This window comes from Tympanuchus pallidicinctus, unplaced genomic scaffold (genome assembly GCF_026119805.1).
Source record: "Tympanuchus pallidicinctus isolate F22 unplaced genomic scaffold, pur_lepc_1.0 scaffold22, whole genome shotgun sequence".
Taxonomy (NCBI): domain Eukaryota; kingdom Metazoa; phylum Chordata; class Aves; order Galliformes; family Phasianidae; genus Tympanuchus; species Tympanuchus pallidicinctus.
This window is the reverse complement of record NW_026294739.1, coordinates 25,376,712-25,392,878: the sequence shown is the minus strand read 5'-3', so window position 1 is coordinate 25,392,878 and position 16,167 is coordinate 25,376,712. Positions and strand designations below refer to the sequence as shown.

Sequence of the window (16,167 nt, the reverse complement as noted above, 5' to 3'; positions counted from 1 at the left end):
GCACCACCACCCCGCGGCACCGACGGTGTTGTCACGGAGCCCCGTCGTCCCGCTCTGCTGCGGCGAGAAAGTAAATATTCCTTTCCCTCACAAAGGGAAAGAAAAAAAAAAAAAAGGAGGAAACCCAGCTTGCCCCGTGTGAGGATCGAACTCACGACCTTCAGATTATGAGACTGACGCGCTACCTACTGCGCTAACGAGGCTCCTCGAGAAGTCATTCTCTGCGCAGGTCTCTTGTACTGCTCCTTCCCGAGACAGTTCATTCCTCAGAGCTGTTCCTTTCCTGCGGGGGGAAGCTGGGCATTTTTGTAAACGATTCTGCTTTGCCGTGCTGTTCTGCAAGACATCTGCATCCCGAACCCCTGGGTGCGCCTGAACATCCTCATGTGAGCAGGAATGGCTGCGAGGGCTGCACCAACAGGCCTGCGAGGAGCTTAAGCTGTTTCCAGATAATAACAAAAATTAAAGCAAACCTTGCTTGCCTCTCCGTTCTGAAGAGTCTCTGTTCAGCTGGGATTTCTATAATAAAATGAGCTCCGCATTCAATGAAGCATTTGGCAGAAGAGGTCTCTGTGATGCCAGCAGAAGCACTGCCCTGAATCCTAATAGCAGGGCCTCACCCCTGCGAGAGGCTCAGAGCAGCTGTCACCATGGCAGCCTGACTGCAGGTACTTCAACTGAACAGAGACGGGAAAGCAGACATTGAACTGACGCCAAAAGTCTCCAAACTATGCCCATGAGCATTGCTGCAGGGTGGCTGTCTGCCCACGTGTGACCGCTGGCACAAAAGGAGGAGGAACATTGGACATGAGGTGCTGTGAACAGATGAGGTGAGATACGTGATTGCTTTGGACAGCCTGCGGAACTGCTAAGGAATCCAGCAGGCAAACCTTGTCTCTAGGACAATACCCTGATTTCCAAGAACCATGCATTCGGATGCATCCATCAGATGACAGATGACAAGTGCAGGCTGCAAGGCTACGTGTGAACCAATTGCTACAGCACGGGATGAGTAAATGCACAGCTTCTCACAGCCTGAACTGCTGCATTCCTTCCTCCAGTGCAGCTCACGTGCAGAATGAGGCTGTCATCTATAAAAGTGTGCCTTCGGGGCTTCGGTGACGGACAAGTTTGGTGCCCACAGCTCTGGTCGAATGAAGAAAAGCTGCACCACGAGTCTGCAATGAGGCACGTGGACAATGAGTCACCTCAAAGAACAGACTGTTTGGAAACACGTCTGGAGCTGTTTTCCACCTGTATGGAATCACATGGATTTTCCCCCTTACTCAAACTTTCCGGACGGAGCTTCAGGAGGCCCTGTCTGTTTGCCAGGGAACTGAGGGATTCGTGGCGAGGACAGCAGAAGTCCTGATGGCAAGCATTTAGGTGCAAACAAAACAAAAGATGTCCCTGATGACATTGCCTGAAGCAGAAACCCAGCAGCCTGCAGCAGAAGCAGCTTTCCTCCCTGCTTCTTTTCCTCTTTTGGATTTTCTATTTTTATCCGGGATGTATTCTCTCTCCTCTTCATCCGAATGTTCCCTCTGTGCCTCATTGCCTTCCCCACACCTACACTGTACAACCCTTATGCACATCTCCATGGGTGCCTTCTCCTCCATCCCTCATAGATGCTTTCCCACTGGCCTGCTGACCTCTTTCCCATGGCAAATCCATGCTAGCTCCCACAGCACTCCATTGCCCGCACCCATTCCCTCTAGATTTGGAGGGAGAAGCAGAGGTCTTCAAGGCAGAGAGATGCTGCAGAGTGGTTCTAACCAAACAAAACTTAAAACTTCAGTATTTATCTCTGGTGCTTCTCTGCCACCATTATCTGAATCCACCAGCTTTATTTGTTCCCACAGGAAATGCAGCAACAGTGAATTATCATCACACATCCGCTGGCACAACCCAATGTCTGAGCACCCTTCTTTGTAAACAACTCCAGATTAAGAGCCCAGAGCTTTCCAGCGCTGCTGCTTCAGGCAGGCAGCTCGCAGACCTCACCACCGGGCTCCCCAGCAGGATGTACTGACAGCAAAGACTCACTGTTCCATTTCTCTCCAGCAATTAAGGAGCTGGTGCGGCTCTCTCTGCAGTCAATTAGAGCCTTCACGCTCGCTCTGAAGGGCTCTGGATTGGTCCCAGAGTCAGCGGCCTCATTTTCTGTAATCCCAAAGCGTTTGTGCCTTCCCAGCCTCCGAGCAGGATGTGCCAGCTGATGGCATACCCAGCCAATTACAACCTGATCGGCTAGGAGAGAATTATTTCTTTTCCATTTGGCAAGGAGGACAGAAAACTGTGGCAAGACAGGCCGAGACAGATGAACAAGTCCTGTTTGCAACACAGAATAATTGCAGCTCGTTTATTTGCCATAAGCCTGCAGTGGGATTTCTGCTTTGCAACAAGCATCCTTGGAGGCAGGACACTTGGAAGAGGGAATATCTCAATGGAAAGACCAAAGAATTTTGCTTCGTTTTTTTGTGATGTAAATATTGTTTTCATCCCAGACGTTATTTCCTTGGTGTTTTAAGCTGGAAAATAGTTTTTCTTGTCCCGCTTTTAGAATTCTCCATCTTCTCCCTTTCTGTCTGGGCTTTGATCTCAGCAGAAACTGCAGGATAAGCTGAACCACAGACAGGCACAGGGCTCATCTGGGAAGCCCCATACACAGCAGAAAATGCTGATGGCAGTGACTCAGGAACTGTTTTGCATCCTTCTGCTTTAGAGCAGAGAGCTGTGCCCTCTCTTTATGAAAGAAGGCATGGTATTTCTTCAGCAAGCTGTCCTTGTAATGAAGTATTATTCGATCCGAAGCCCAGCTGTGGCCTGGGGACACCAAAAACGCTGTGGTACTTTTACAAGGAGCAGTTGTTCTCTCTGCTTTGGCCACTACCCAGCCTGAATGATATCAGTGTGCCCAGCACCTCTGGCAGCTCCGTTCTCAGAAGCATTATCTTAAGGACAGGTCACAGGACGGGCAGTCAGGTGTTCAAGATGCCATTACTGGGTCAGCTGCTGAGCAATGATTGGGCAATTGCTGGCAGCTCAACCTCTGCATGCTTCAGTTTCCCATGATGTAAATAAGGAGGATGGTTGCTGAAGCCACAGGCGATGTAGCACTCAGTTAATTGAAAACGCGTGGAGATCCTTTAATCCTAGGTGTACTAAACAACAACGGAAGGTTTTGCTGCATGCTCCATCGTTCTGCAGTTCCCCAGCTATTCTTCCTGCCCTCACGCTGCCATTGCTGCTTGTCAGGTTATGGATATCTTCGAGTGAAAGGCAGTGCATAAACAGAAGTTACTGTTGCTTCCATCAACTGAGTTACTGTGTTCCCCTGTGAAGTCAACAGCTCCTGTTGAACTGTTGATCCTGAAGCCAAGAAATACTTGCTGGAGCAGCAGCAGCAGTAGCAGCAACTGATGTCAGGGTTATGGCACACAGCAGTGACGTCTTGGGCAGTACTTACATGGGAAATGCAATGAGTTTTCAGCCCAGTATTCCAAGCGAATGTTTCTGTAATGGCGATCCATATGTCTGTATCTTTGTTTGGATTTACCTTCGAGAAGAAAAGCATCTGGTTCATAATCTCAGAAGTGCTGTATTCCCAAAGCCTTGTGAAATACGTGGCCAGATAGAAGAGAGAAACAACGTCAGTGCTCCCACTGAGGAATAGGCACATCTGCTTTTAGACCTCAAAGAAAAACCACAGAGAAAAATGGGCTGTGAGTGGTTTCTTCAGTTTCACATTTCTAAATTACACGCTTACAGCCCCACACAGGAGAGAGATTTTGTTGCTCTCATCACTTCCTGCTTGAATTCTTCTAAATTAGAAGGGGACTTGCATAGAGAAACTTGAAGTTAGGGTTTTCTTCATAGGATGGGCACCATCTTAGGAAAAAATTAAGATTCAAACTTCCCAGAAGAGTTGTTTTAAGTCGCTGCAAACAATTCACTGCAATCCAGGTCTGTCTGACAGCCTCCCATGGCAGCTCAGTAATGGTTGCGCACTGCATTAAACAAAGTCCCACACTAATCTTTAGCTGAGCTAGATCAATAAACACAATTAATGAGAAAATAACCGAGGGAAATGGTGAGAATTCAAGTTACTCTGATCATGGCATCCTTCCTTTTATTATATGACTTATTTGTATCCATATGCTTGGTGAATTTAATACTTCTGACAGCTGCTGAGCTAATAGCCCTGGACATTCAAGTGCTGCCTTCCAGAAGGGTAAAGCACTGCAGGGAAATAGCTTCATCCACGCACTGCCAAAAACCTTTTCTGTACAGATTCACTGGGCAAACAAGGGGACGTTTCCCAATTCTGATTGTCAATTCCCAATTCACTTCGTCGCGAAGCAGCTAAAATGGAAACTCCATTTTCTCTGGGGTGAAGGGGATGTGGGAGTTTTTCCCCCAGGGAAGCGCTGTAAATATCAGCTGGGGTTCAGAGAGCGACTCACAGCTCTTACAGGCTTTGTAGCAACAGGGGAAAAAAAGAAGAAAAACAAAACAAACAAATAAGAAAAAAACCAACAGCCTGCTGGAGGAGATAACAGTTGGGAAACACTGATATCTTTAATTCAGACTGAAAACGTAGTGTAGCCTGCTGGATAGGGCACAGATAGGAGGATCAGAGCTAGGGTTCATCCCACCTTATGTTCTGAACTGCTTTGTAAGCAGGCAAATCACATCTCGGTCTTCATGAGGAAACAGCACTGACAGGTACTGTAAGAGACCATTTACTCTCTCCCTCTCCCCAAGATGAGATCGATTCTCCCTAAGCTCTTCAATACACGTTTTACTAATTCCTTTTTTCTTTTTCAATGTCTGATGCTGACCATCCCACTGCTTTCCTAGGCAATCCGTCCTGATGCTCCACTATTCTCACCCCTAACCCCCTGCACCACTTGTATCGCCTTTTCTAAGCCATAAGCTCATTACTTCTTGTCCGAGACCCACTGCATGCAGAGAACACCTAATGCCCTTCTGCTTTGCAGCAACCTTGTGCATATGTGAAGACTAAATAATGCCTGCTTTCAGTTACGTCTTCTCCTCTTCAGACTGAGTGCTCTGTACAATGTTCTAAGACCATCATGAAAACGCTCTGTGAGCTACATTTTTCAAGGGCTCTGTTCCAGCGCAGTCACCATATCTGAGGCAACCGCAGCTCAAAAGCAACATTTTCTCATTGTAAAACCGTGCTTCGGCAGCACTGGTCCCAAAGGCCACGTCCATGCTGTCATTCCAACTGCGCCTAACACCTTTCTCAAATCCACACTTGCCAACTGTCTGTGCTGTTGAAATGCAGACACAGGCTAAGGCTGAGATGAACAGGGAAAGGTCAAGCGAGTCACAGCGCGGATCTAAGTTTTCCTTCTCACAGTCTCTGCAGATTATTCATGAGCTGAACATGTGATAGCCCAGCCTGTCAGCAGATACTCTGATTGTGGCTCTCCCTAAGCACCATATGGATGTTTTCAGACTGAGCTGCAGCCCTACTAACAGTTGGTAGCATGCAGGAAAACTGCACGACGCGGAGTGCTCAGTATTGTTCAAACTCACCTGGGCACTCAGCAAAACCAACGGGTGGTCTCATCAGTGCTCATCTGCCTGCCTGCAGTCATAGAGTGCAGCATCCTGTGAGACAGGACAGCCCAGAGCATGGCAGGATGTCCTCAGCAAGAGAATGGCTTTTTTTAAAGGCAGTAAGGAAGAATAAAATCAAGTTGAAAGAGAAGCTTGGCATGGTTAGCTTTAGCCGCATCAGATTCTTGATGATCACCCATCACCTGCTGTCTCTGGACACCAGGGTGAGCACTCGCACACCTCAGGGCTGTTTTTTTCCCCCCTAATTAGTCACGTCCTTAATGATCCCATCCTATAATTAGCTTGACACCGGAAACGCTTGACCCTGAATCATAACATTAGGTAATGAACCCTCATTCCAGACTGAGAGCACGCCACTGTAACTTCAGTGTATTGTCACACCTTGGCAGCTGTAGAAAGCCTGACCAGCTCTAAGCAGGTGGGAAAACGGTTCTCCTCCCTGTAGGCTGGTTTGATAAGGACACTGCTGGCTGCAACACCCTTCAGCAGCACAAGCTGGGTCGTGCAGCGAGACCATGCAGTCCTATTGCTGCAAAATCACTGCTGTATTTCGAAACACGGCGCCTCGAACATATGTGAGGGAAGGGGAAAAGGGAGGCAGCTGAAAGTCTACAGCCAACAGCTTGTGTCAGAAAGCTGCTGAGGGAGGGAACAGTTGGGCATTTCTAATCGAGACAGAAGGTCTGCAGGATGGATGTGAGTAAACTTGGCTGGAGACGAGCACTGTTTGCAATCGAATCGATGCCTGACAAACAGCACGTGATGGGGCAGCGGGACTGAAAGCCAAGCGAAGTGAAACACCTGCCTCGAAAATTTTGCTCTGGGGTTTTTACACCGACTTTGCAATGCCTTCCAAACCCTGTTTAGCAAAGCACTATGCCTGTAACTGTGCGCAGAGCCCAGCGGCAAGGGAGGTGGTGGCGGGGTGACAGAAAGACGCTGAGGATGGGGAGAGAGCAAAGCACTGAATGTCTGCATGTTTCAACTCTTTGAAAGGGTAAATAATGGCAGGACAAGGGGAAATGGTTTGAAGTTGAGAGAGGGAAGATTGAGGTTGGATGTCAGGGGGAAGTTCTTTGCTCAGAGAGTGGTGAGGAGCTGGAACAGCTGCCCAGAGAGGCTGTGATGCCCCGTCCATCCCTGGAGGTGTTCAAGGCCAGGTTGGATGGGGCCCTGGGCAGCCTGGGCTGCTGTGAAATGGGGAGGTTGGCGGCCCTGCGTGTGGCGGGGGGTTGGAGCTTCGTGATCCTTGAGGTCCCTTCCAACCCTGGCCATTCTCTGATTCTATATCCCTCTGCTTTGCGTTTTTGTGTTTTTGTTTTGTTTTTTGAGTGGTGGGAGCTGCCAGGAAAATCCCCCAGCGCTGGGAGCCGGAGTGCCTGTGCGATGGCAGCGCGCTGCCCGCAGGGGACACGGCGGGGCGACCCTGAGGAGGAACATGGCGGAGCACTCCGAGATAGCAAAGGCTGCGTCCCTGAGGAGAACCACGGCGGGGCACTCTGGAACAACAACAGCAGTGCCCCAGGAAGAAATAGAGTGGGAATCAGGGCTGCGTGGAGGACGATAGCGGGGCACCCCGCAGAGGTCACGGCTCCGCCTCACGGAGAAACACCAGAGCTGCGCCACACTCAAGATGGCGGCGGCACAACGCCCGCCCCGCCGTGACGCGCGCGTCAGCTGATGGCGCCGCGGCTGGGGGTGGCCGCGGGGGGGCGGACGCCGCCACTCGGGGTTGGGCGCAGCGCCGCGCACAGCGTCCGCCGGGCCTGAGGCCGAGCCGCCGCCATGCCCTCGGAAAAGAGCTTCAAGCAGCGCCGCACCTTCGGTAAGCTTCGCGTGTGTGTGTGGGGCGGGGGGAACGCGGCGGCTGCCGGGCCTCGGCGCCGCGGCTGGGTGTGTGGTGTGGGGGGGATGGAAGGACGTCGGGCCTTGCCGAGCGCTGAGGCCGCCCCGACGCCGGCGGCTGCGGGGGGAGACGCGGCTCTGCCCGCCCCGTTGGGCCCTTCTCTCAAGGCCCTTCCGAACGCGCCGCCTGTCAGCAGGAATTCAGTTCGGCCAGGATGGCAGCCAAGCAGCTGCCGCTGCCACCGGTGCCGTCAGAGAGCGGTGCTGAGCCGCGCCCGGCGCCGAGCAGGTTTGTGTTTCCCACACGGCGGGGGGCTGTGCTGAATGGCGGTGCCGCCGTCCGACCCGCCCCGCTTGGGGAACGGAGCCAACCCGCCCCCTGTGCGCCTGGCGTTGCTGGTGGTTGAAATCTTAAAGGAGCGTTTTAATTCGGTACCGTCGCTGCTCTTGGAGTATTCGTGCTGCTCTGTGGAGAATCACGGAATGGCCGGGGTTGGAAGGGACCTCAAGGATCACGAAGCTCCAACCCCCCCTGCATGCAGGGCTGCCAACCTCCCCAATTAACAGCAGCCCAGGCCCCCATCCAACCTGGCCTTGAACACCTCCAGGGATGGACGGGGCATCACAGCCTCTCTGGGCAGCTGTTCCAGCTCCTCACGGCTCTCACAGTAAACAACTTAAGAGAATGTGGCTTAGGCCTCACAGGTTCCCAGCCCAGCAGCCTGCTGAAGGCTTTGCATATTAGCTGCCTTAGTTCTCTGCTTGATTCACATCCAGCTTAAAGCCGTGATTCACGTGAGCTGCATTTCCTTGTTGGGCTCACGAAAGGCACACGGATGTGTTTGATTGCACGTGGGCTTAATGTGGGTTAATGGAGGGCTGAGTGATGTTGCTCAGTGATGGACAGGTAATGCGTGTTGTGCATTAGCATGCCAGCAAGGAGCCGACAGTGCTGATCTAAGCTCTTCTGCCACCAGCAGCATCTCTCCCCAGCTCAGTGCCTGCTGAAGCTGTGGTCAGGCTGTGATGCAACACAGTCTTCATCCTCAGAAGTGTTTACGAGATGAGGACGGCCTGGAAAGCCCCAGCACACTGAGAAGAGCCGTAGAGGTTAAAATTGAGTCCACTGAGCCTGCCAGTAGGCAGGATAGGAGCAGATGCAAGCACATCTAAAAGCAGCCGCGGCTGTTTACTTTGGCTCTAGGTTGCACTTTAGCCTGGCTCATAACATCTGTACTATTAATATTTATGTCTGAGGAGAGGTGAACTTTATCCTAAAAACTGGCACAGATAGCAGTGAAATATCTAAGTACCACAATCTCCCAACTGCTTCCGCAACAATGCGTGCAGCAGAATCAAAATAGAAAACTGTAACTGGGTAATACAAGAATGTACAGTGTAAGCTGATGCTGCTGGGCCTCTGCTGGGCTTAGGGCTCACGTTTTAATTGTTGGCAACTTCCTCTTCAGGGATCTTGCAGAAATAACACAGGGTGTTCGGCCTTGGTTTGTAGCTTGGGCGTTGTAATTTGGTGCTAGGCATTTTTGAGATGTCTGTTGCAGTGGGCAGAAGATGAGGTGGCTGCGGGGTTCATCCCCCTCTACGTTTCCTAGGAGCCCCAGCCAGTGTGTGTGTGTGTATGTGTGGTCACCTGGGGCTAAAGAGCCAAGTAGCACCTGTCAGAAGAGACTTCTTGCTTTTCAGTTAAAAACAGCTTTGCCTGAATGTACTTTTGTGGCTTTCACCAACCTGAAGGTCCTCCCTTCAGCACAGGGAAAATGAAGTTACCCCAGCGTTGAAGGCAGATGTCTGAACAGCAGTTCTTTTAATTTCTTGCAGAGCAAAGAGTTGAAGATGTACGACTGATCCGAGATCAGCATCCAACTAAAATACCGGTGAGTCTTATTCCTATCACCCCAATTTCTGCTTATGTTTGTTATTAAAAACCTGGAAGAGAGCTGTCCTCGTGTGTCCAAATTACACTTTGGCCGTTCAGGGTCACTAAGCCTGGATTGCAGAAGCATTCTGCAGGCAGCTGCCACAGCAAGGTGCTGGCTGGGGCAGGGGAAGCAGAGCTTCCTGTGTTGTCTGTTGCAGTTTGGGAGCCGCACCCAGGCTGAGCTTTGAGAGTCCCCAGAGCGTTCAGCTCTTCTCGTCTCAAAATGGACTGACTTTTCTTCCCTGAAAGAAGAATCCGCAGAGGCTAATCAAGGAGAAAGCACAGTAGTTTGGAGACAGATGTGGCTTTCATCACAAATCTGTGCTGAGAAAGACAGAAAACCCTTGTCTGCAGAGAAATGGCTTGTGGCTCTCAGATCTCCAGGAATGCTGCTTGGTGTCAAATCCTTCCATCCAGCATTGGGTCACTTCAAAGAGGAGATCAGGCAGATTTTTCCACTTGCCTTTATCAAGTCAGCTCCAAATGCTGCTTAAACTTTTTTTTTTTAATGGCATCCTCAATGCAAATAAAGCATTCTAGGAAGCAAAAGGTGGGGAATGCGGAATCCCAGAATGGTTGAGGTTGGCTGGGACCTCTGGAGGCTGTCAAGCCCAGGCCTTGCTCCAGCAGGGACACGCAGAGCAGCGTGCCCACACCATATCCAGGTGGTTATAGAAGATTCCTGTGGGGTTTTGCAGTGTGATGCAGATTGCAGTGTGTGCCTGTGCTCAGTCACCTGCACGGCACAGTGCTGCTGGTGGTCAGAGGGAACCTCCTGTGCTCTGATTTGTGCCCACTGCCTCTCATCCCAGCACTGGAAACCACTGAAAAGAGCTGACTCCATCCTCTGCCTCCTTCCTTCAGGCGTTTATAGACATGGATGAGTGGAAGTGGGAAGTTTTGCAGTGATGAGAAGTTAATCAGATGCCATAACTTTGGTTCTCAGCGATGAGTGCTGATGGCCACAGAAGAATTTGCTCTCAGAGAGAACAGACTGCCTGCAAGCAGCAGTTGTGGTGCAAGCTTTTGAGCAGAAACAGTTGCTGTCTCCATGTGAAATAAACTGAAAGGCTTCCAGCTTCACTTTAGCATCAAGCTACCTCTTCTTGAAGCTGCTGTTTTAGCATGCTGCTTGGCGTGGGAACAAGTCATACTTTATAGCTGCAATTTTTGGACTTATCTGGAATCTGCACTTTTCCCAGAAGGCCCTTTCATAACAAATCTTTTCCCCTCACAGAAGATTGCTTTTTCATCCACCTTTCACAGATCACTTAGCAGTAGTCCCCAAGCTCTGCGACCACAGATTGAAAACCACTGATTTACAGCAAAGCTCTCATTTTAAGTCGGCCGTGGAGATATTACTGGGGAAAATTCAGAGGTACCTGAGCAACTCGTTGGAGATGCAGTGATACAGGCTGGCAATGACAGCACAGGCATGCACGGGCTCCCTGGGGGCTTGCTCTGCTTGCCAGACCACGTTCTAGCTTGAGTCATTGCCTCATTATCATCATTAGCAGTTCTGGATGAGTTGAGATGGCGATGTCATGCTGATGGTGCATCGCTCCTGTATGGTTGCCATCCTCCATTTTGCTCTTGGCAAAATTATCCATTGCTTACAGCCTACCTCACTAAAAACAGTGCATTCCCCCCCCTCCACAGAATTTACCCAGCGTGTATTTTAACGGATGTAAGAAAGTTTCTCTCTGATGTAATTAAATTGGCTTCATATCCCTTCACCTGTGCAGCTTGTGAATATCAACACAGCCAGGCCCCGTGAGCATGGACACGATCCAAGTCCCTTCCAAGTCAGTGGTGTCACGTAGCTACCGTTGGTTTTAAAAACAACAAAGCCTGTGTGGCTGTGGAAACTGGTACACAAATTCTGAGATCATTCCTTAAAAGCAGGAACTGCATGCAGTTGCTGGGCAGAGTGCTGCTTAAATTGGCAAACCTACCGTTTCCTCCTGAGTTAAGTCTTTACTACATAACAACCTTGATGGAATTACTGGTTCCTAGGCATGCCCTCTTGAGATTAAGGAGGAAATTCTCTGCTTCAAGGCTTTAGATCCTTCAGAACTCACCTTTTCTTATGCATGAGAGAAACCACGGCAGGAGAGCAGAGCAGCATGCTAATCCAGAGCTGTAGTTCTTAGAGACAGCCCGATAGTCAGGAGAAGCTGGAGAAACTGTGGTGAGAGCTGTGTGAGGCTGCAGACTTCCATAGCAGCCAATGCAGTGTGTTAGAAGCCTGCTGTACCTTTCCCTGGTTTCCTTGTTGCTGGGTGGTTCAGAGCTAGATTAAAGGAGCCCAGTGAAAACCATTTTAAGTTGCAAGTGTGTGCTGCTAAACCTGTTTGTTCTCCCATCTTACAGGGACTCTTGCAAACAGAAGAGGCAGGTGAAGGTGATTATAATGCAGATGTGACATTTACAAACCAGACTTCCACTTATAAATGAAGTGAAATGGAGCTTAGGGTGAATCCTCCTACTTTGCTGTGTTTAAAATGGAGGGGGTGAGGGCTCTAGGTTTCTGCCTTTCACATCTGCTGCTGCTTTCTTTTGTTTCTCTCTAGGTGATCATTGAAAGGTACAAGGGGGAGAAGCAGCTTCCTGTTTTGGATAAGACCAAATTCCTGGTGCCAGATCACGTCAACATGAGCGAGCTCATCAAAATCATCAGGTAGTATGCTGTGATTCCACACAGCCCTGGGTACAGCCCACCCAGTGCACAGCTCTGGGAACCCCTTAGATGGAAAAGGCATCCAACAAGTGCTTCTATCATCACTGGGATGGATTCACAAGAAGGCACTTTTCCTTTGGCTCTGCTGGAAAGGACCTTTGATAAGGGCTGAGCTCTCAGTTTGCTTTTGAGAGAAATGACCATTTCCCAGGTGCCAAGAACGGAGTCAGGCTGAGAATCCCTGTCTGACATGGGTGCTTCTGGCCCAGGGCCCCAGTGCTTCCTGCCTGGCTATTTTGGGATGCCTTCTCAGTGTTCTGCCTGGGAGTCCCTCTCTGCAGTGCCTGCCTCCTCCCATTGCTGGAGGGGGAGCTGGAGCTCCTAGTCAGAGCTCCAAGCTGCTGCTTGGGGTTGACACTGGCATCCTTTGATCATGAAATGAGGTTACCCTCACTGACAGCACTGAGGCCTGAAAAACATACGTTCAGATGAGTGCTGCCTTGACACAGCTGTCTGCACAGGCTGTGGTTTGAGTGTTGCTCCTTGTTGGTGCTTGAGCTTTGCTTATTAGAAAAGGCCAAGGGGCAATAACCTTGGCAATAACCATGAAATGGGAATTGTGTGGCTTTAAACTGCAGTCAGAGCTTCTGCTCAAAGCACAGTTCTCTTGGCACAACGTCAAGTAGGAATATTTGATTAGTAAGAGCTCTCAAGCAGTGAACTTGGAGGCTAGCAGCAAACCAGAATTTGTTTTTCCTTGGTCACTGTATGGCAGCAGAAGGCTGTGACAGTGCCCTCTAACAGGCAGTACAGAACAACAGCAGGTTAAAAAAAGGAAAATTGACTCACCCCTTCCAATGGCAGCTCAAGAAGAGTGCAGTCTCTGTGCAGAGAAATGCTGCTTCCTTGGCTGCTAGGCCTTAAATGATGGTGAGGAGGGCTGGATCCCCTTCTGGCCACTCAGTTGCATGGCTTGCAGCTGAGCCCCCTGGGTTAGCTACACCTCCTCACCTGGTGCTCAGCCAAGGTTCAGGCTGTGACCCAGCAGTTCTGCTGCAGTCGTGGTGTAACAGGGAGCTGGTTCTTGGAGGACACGAGCTGTAAAAGCTGGGTATTGTCCCACGTGTCCAAACAACTCCATGCCCCGGAGGCTTTGATAAAAGCCTTGAGCAAGTCCCAGCTCTGGCATGGCTAAGGAGGTGAGGTAAGGTTTCTGGAAGTGAGAACCTGATTCCCCAGGTGAGCTAGAATTTCTAATGAAGGCCTCAGGCAAGAAGTTTAACAGCAAGATGCAGGATTTTCCCCATCTCTTTCGTTTAATAGATGACTTAGTACTGGCTGGGCTTGGTCCTCAGCCAGCTCCTCTTGTGCACATCAGGACCGGTGTGCAGTGCAGGCTGCTCCTGCCCAGCCTCACAGGGCTGCTGCCTTCCCTGCTGGCTCACTCTGGAGCTGTTAGTGCTCACTGTAGGAGGGCCCTTCCCAGGCTGTGAATGAGACTGAGGAAATGCTTGTTTCCAGCTCAGCAGCAAGCAGAAGTGGCAGGGAAGCCTTTCTAATCCGTTGTTCTTCTCTCCTCGTTTGCACCTCATCTTATCTGTGTTCCTCCTTGCCCACTTGCTTAGTTAGCTCTTCTTTGCAGACCTGCTTTCAGGAGGGAGTTGAGCAGCAATATGTATTTTCCTGGCTCAGACAAAAATGTGATGCAGGGAGCACACCCAGGGGAGGTGTTCGTTGTGCTGCGCAGTCTGGAATTTCTGTTGCTCTCTGTCTTCCCGTGGTGCTTCTCATGGGAGGAGAGATGAAAGGTTCAACACGGGCTGTGACAGCGCTGGTGTCAAAGTGAGTTTAATAGGGACGGAGCCCACAGGTGGAAGCTGTGTCGTCCTTCTTCCCCAGGTTTACCTTTCCAGTGAGGTGCTGTGGAGCTCAGCAGCAAGCCAGAGGTTCTGTGGGTCTTCAGTGTTTGCAGGTTATATGGGATGATCTGCTGCCCCAGTGCCATCCTGGCAGGGTGTCCATAGAACCATGACACAGGGAACATCTCATCCTGTTCACTTCAGTTTAATGCTCTTTGGGAGTGCAGCCTGTGCCGTTCCTGTGAAACGGGGGATCCTGCTGGTGGATGTGTCTGAGAGCATTGGCAGATGATGAATTTCATACAGCTATAGGGCGAGAACCAAATGCCTTCTGTAAGGCAGGGCCGCTCCGGGTGCAGACATCCCAGCGCTGTCATTGGTGGAGGGCTTTGTTTTACCCCCCATCCCAAAGCCTTTGTTTGCATTGCCATCCCTGTGAACCTCCTCCCCTGCTTCCTGACTTCTCACAGGCGACGCCTGCAGCTGAACTCCAACCAGGCCTTCTTCCTCCTGGTGAACGGACACAGCATGGTGAGCGTCTCCACGCCCATCTCCGAGGTGTACGAGAGCGAGAAGGACGAGGACGGCTTCCTGTACATGGTGTACGCCTCTCAGGAGACTTTCGGAGTGCAATCTTCCGTCTAGGACACGCAGGTGGCTTCTAGCCTAGGATTTCGGTTTACCCTTGGCCATCACCCCCACTCTTCCCCACACGCACCCCAGGGAAAGAAACGGATGTCACCTTCGCTCTCAGTACCTTAGCATAGTCTTGCTTTAGCAGGTGTTTTATCTTACCTTGCCTTGTTTGTGACTATTAAACAGTACAGACGAGCGCCTCCAGCTTTGAAACCTGCTGTAATATTCCACACAGGCACATTTACATGTCTGGACTTGATGAATGGAACCCAATTGTGCATGTGACGATTGCAAATAAAGGGACACTCGATTGACTTTAACGAGCAAACAGGCACCAGTGAGGAGCTAAAGTGTTTCGTGTGACAGTTTTCTGGAGAATTTCCCTCTGATTCCTCAAAGCCTTTCTTTTTCTTTTTTTTTTTTAAATGGGAGGGCTTCTAATTGAGAGCAAATGTGTTTTAATGTTCCAAAGCAGAGCTTTGCCTTCTGCAGCTCGCTGAGATCTGTGTCGGTGCTGCAGCCGTCAAGGTGAGCGTTTGGGGTGAGCTGGGGGAGTGCAACTGCAGCTCTTCATCTCCTCTTCTTTTGGCACTGCTGACGTAGGGACAGTGCCATTTTCTGAAATAACTCATACCAAACACCACAGCTTTATTATAGTTTTAGGAAGCATTAACTGTAAGCACCTGGACAGGTAACACTGAAATAAACTCCAGTCTGTCGTGAATTTACAATGCCTGCGTGTTCAGTGAAACACTGTTGTTTATAGGGGCTTGCTTCCAAAAAGATCCTCCCTCCGAGCTGCAGCCCTGGCCTGAGAGGAGGTGAAGGCCATCACTGCCAGCAGGGTTGGCTGGAGGAAAGCGAGCCGGTGTGTGTAAGCCCCGTGACAGGAGCAGCTTTGTTAATGCACCTCCGTCCTGAGCATCGGGCTCAGACGTGCTGCTGGCATTAAGACCCCGCTGTGTCGTTTGGTTTGCATGTTACTGCTGGCGGGGTCGGGCAGAACCGCTTCCTCACAGCTCCTCGCGTCCAGGAGCTGCTGTGGGAGGTGATGAACAAAGCGTTTTTCCATCGCCGAAGCCTCCTGCACGGAGCTGGAGCTTGCTGTGACTGCTGGCCCGAGCAGGGAAGGCTTCTGCTGAGCCCCGTGTTTTTCCTCTAAACTCGTTGTCAAGTGAAGTGTAGCAGGATGAGATTCCTCTTGTATATTTCGTGTCTGTGACCTAACTCCATCTGTTACTGGAAGCTAACTTACTATAATGGGGGGAGAAGAAGCAATACTACTGCGTCTTGGCACTCTAGCTCAGCAAGGTGTACAGTTTGTACCTCCCTGCACCTCTTTGCATGCATCTCGTTCACAAGGCTTCATGATTTTTTAATGTTGTGTTTTTACTCCGGCGTAAACTTTTCGATGCGGCTTCGTTCTCCGTTTCGTTCCGTTTTGTGTGAGGAGTTGTTGAACTCATGACTGACAAACCAGACTTGTAATTACAACGCGATCGACCGATAACTCCTGTACAAATGTTGCTTTTTTAAAATTAATACAGTGCTGGTAGGGATGGATTTCATCCCCACTGAACGACGGCTCCTGTGGT

General features: G+C 50.4%; 1 protein-coding gene and 1 non-coding gene across 2 annotated transcripts; one reads left to right on the top strand and one right to left on the bottom strand.

Annotated features, from left to right (window-relative positions):
- Positions 1–130: 130 nt before the first annotated feature.
- Positions 131–203, bottom strand: TRNAM-CAU (transfer RNA methionine (anticodon CAU)). Its single transcript has one exon. It is a non-coding gene; the product is annotated as a tRNA-Met (tRNA).
- A 7,093-nt stretch (positions 204–7,296) lies between these two features.
- MAP1LC3B (microtubule associated protein 1 light chain 3 beta) lies at positions 7,297–16,151 on the top strand. The gene is made up of 4 exons (XM_052685644.1): positions 7,297–7,438; positions 9,298–9,353; positions 11,971–12,077; positions 14,407–16,151. Exons 1-4 carry the CDS (start codon positions 7,399–7,401, stop codon positions 14,579–14,581), a joined length of 378 nt encoding a protein of 125 aa, XP_052541604.1. The 5' UTR covers positions 7,297–7,398; the 3' UTR covers positions 14,582–16,151.
- The last annotated feature ends 16 nt before the right edge of the window (positions 16,152–16,167 follow it).

Excerpts from the sequence above, each read along its gene's own strand:
- MAP1LC3B (XM_052685644.1), top strand. The coding sequence starts at position 7,399 with ATGCCCTCGGAAAAGAGCTTCAAGCAGCGCCGCACCTTCG. Across the intron at positions 9,354-11,970 it reads AGCATCCAACTAAAATACCG|GTGATCATTGAAAGGTACAA; the intron begins GTGAGTCTTATT and ends GTTTCTCTCTAG. Across the intron at positions 12,078-14,406 it reads GAGCTCATCAAAATCATCAG|GCGACGCCTGCAGCTGAACT; the intron begins GTAGTATGCTGT and ends GACTTCTCACAG.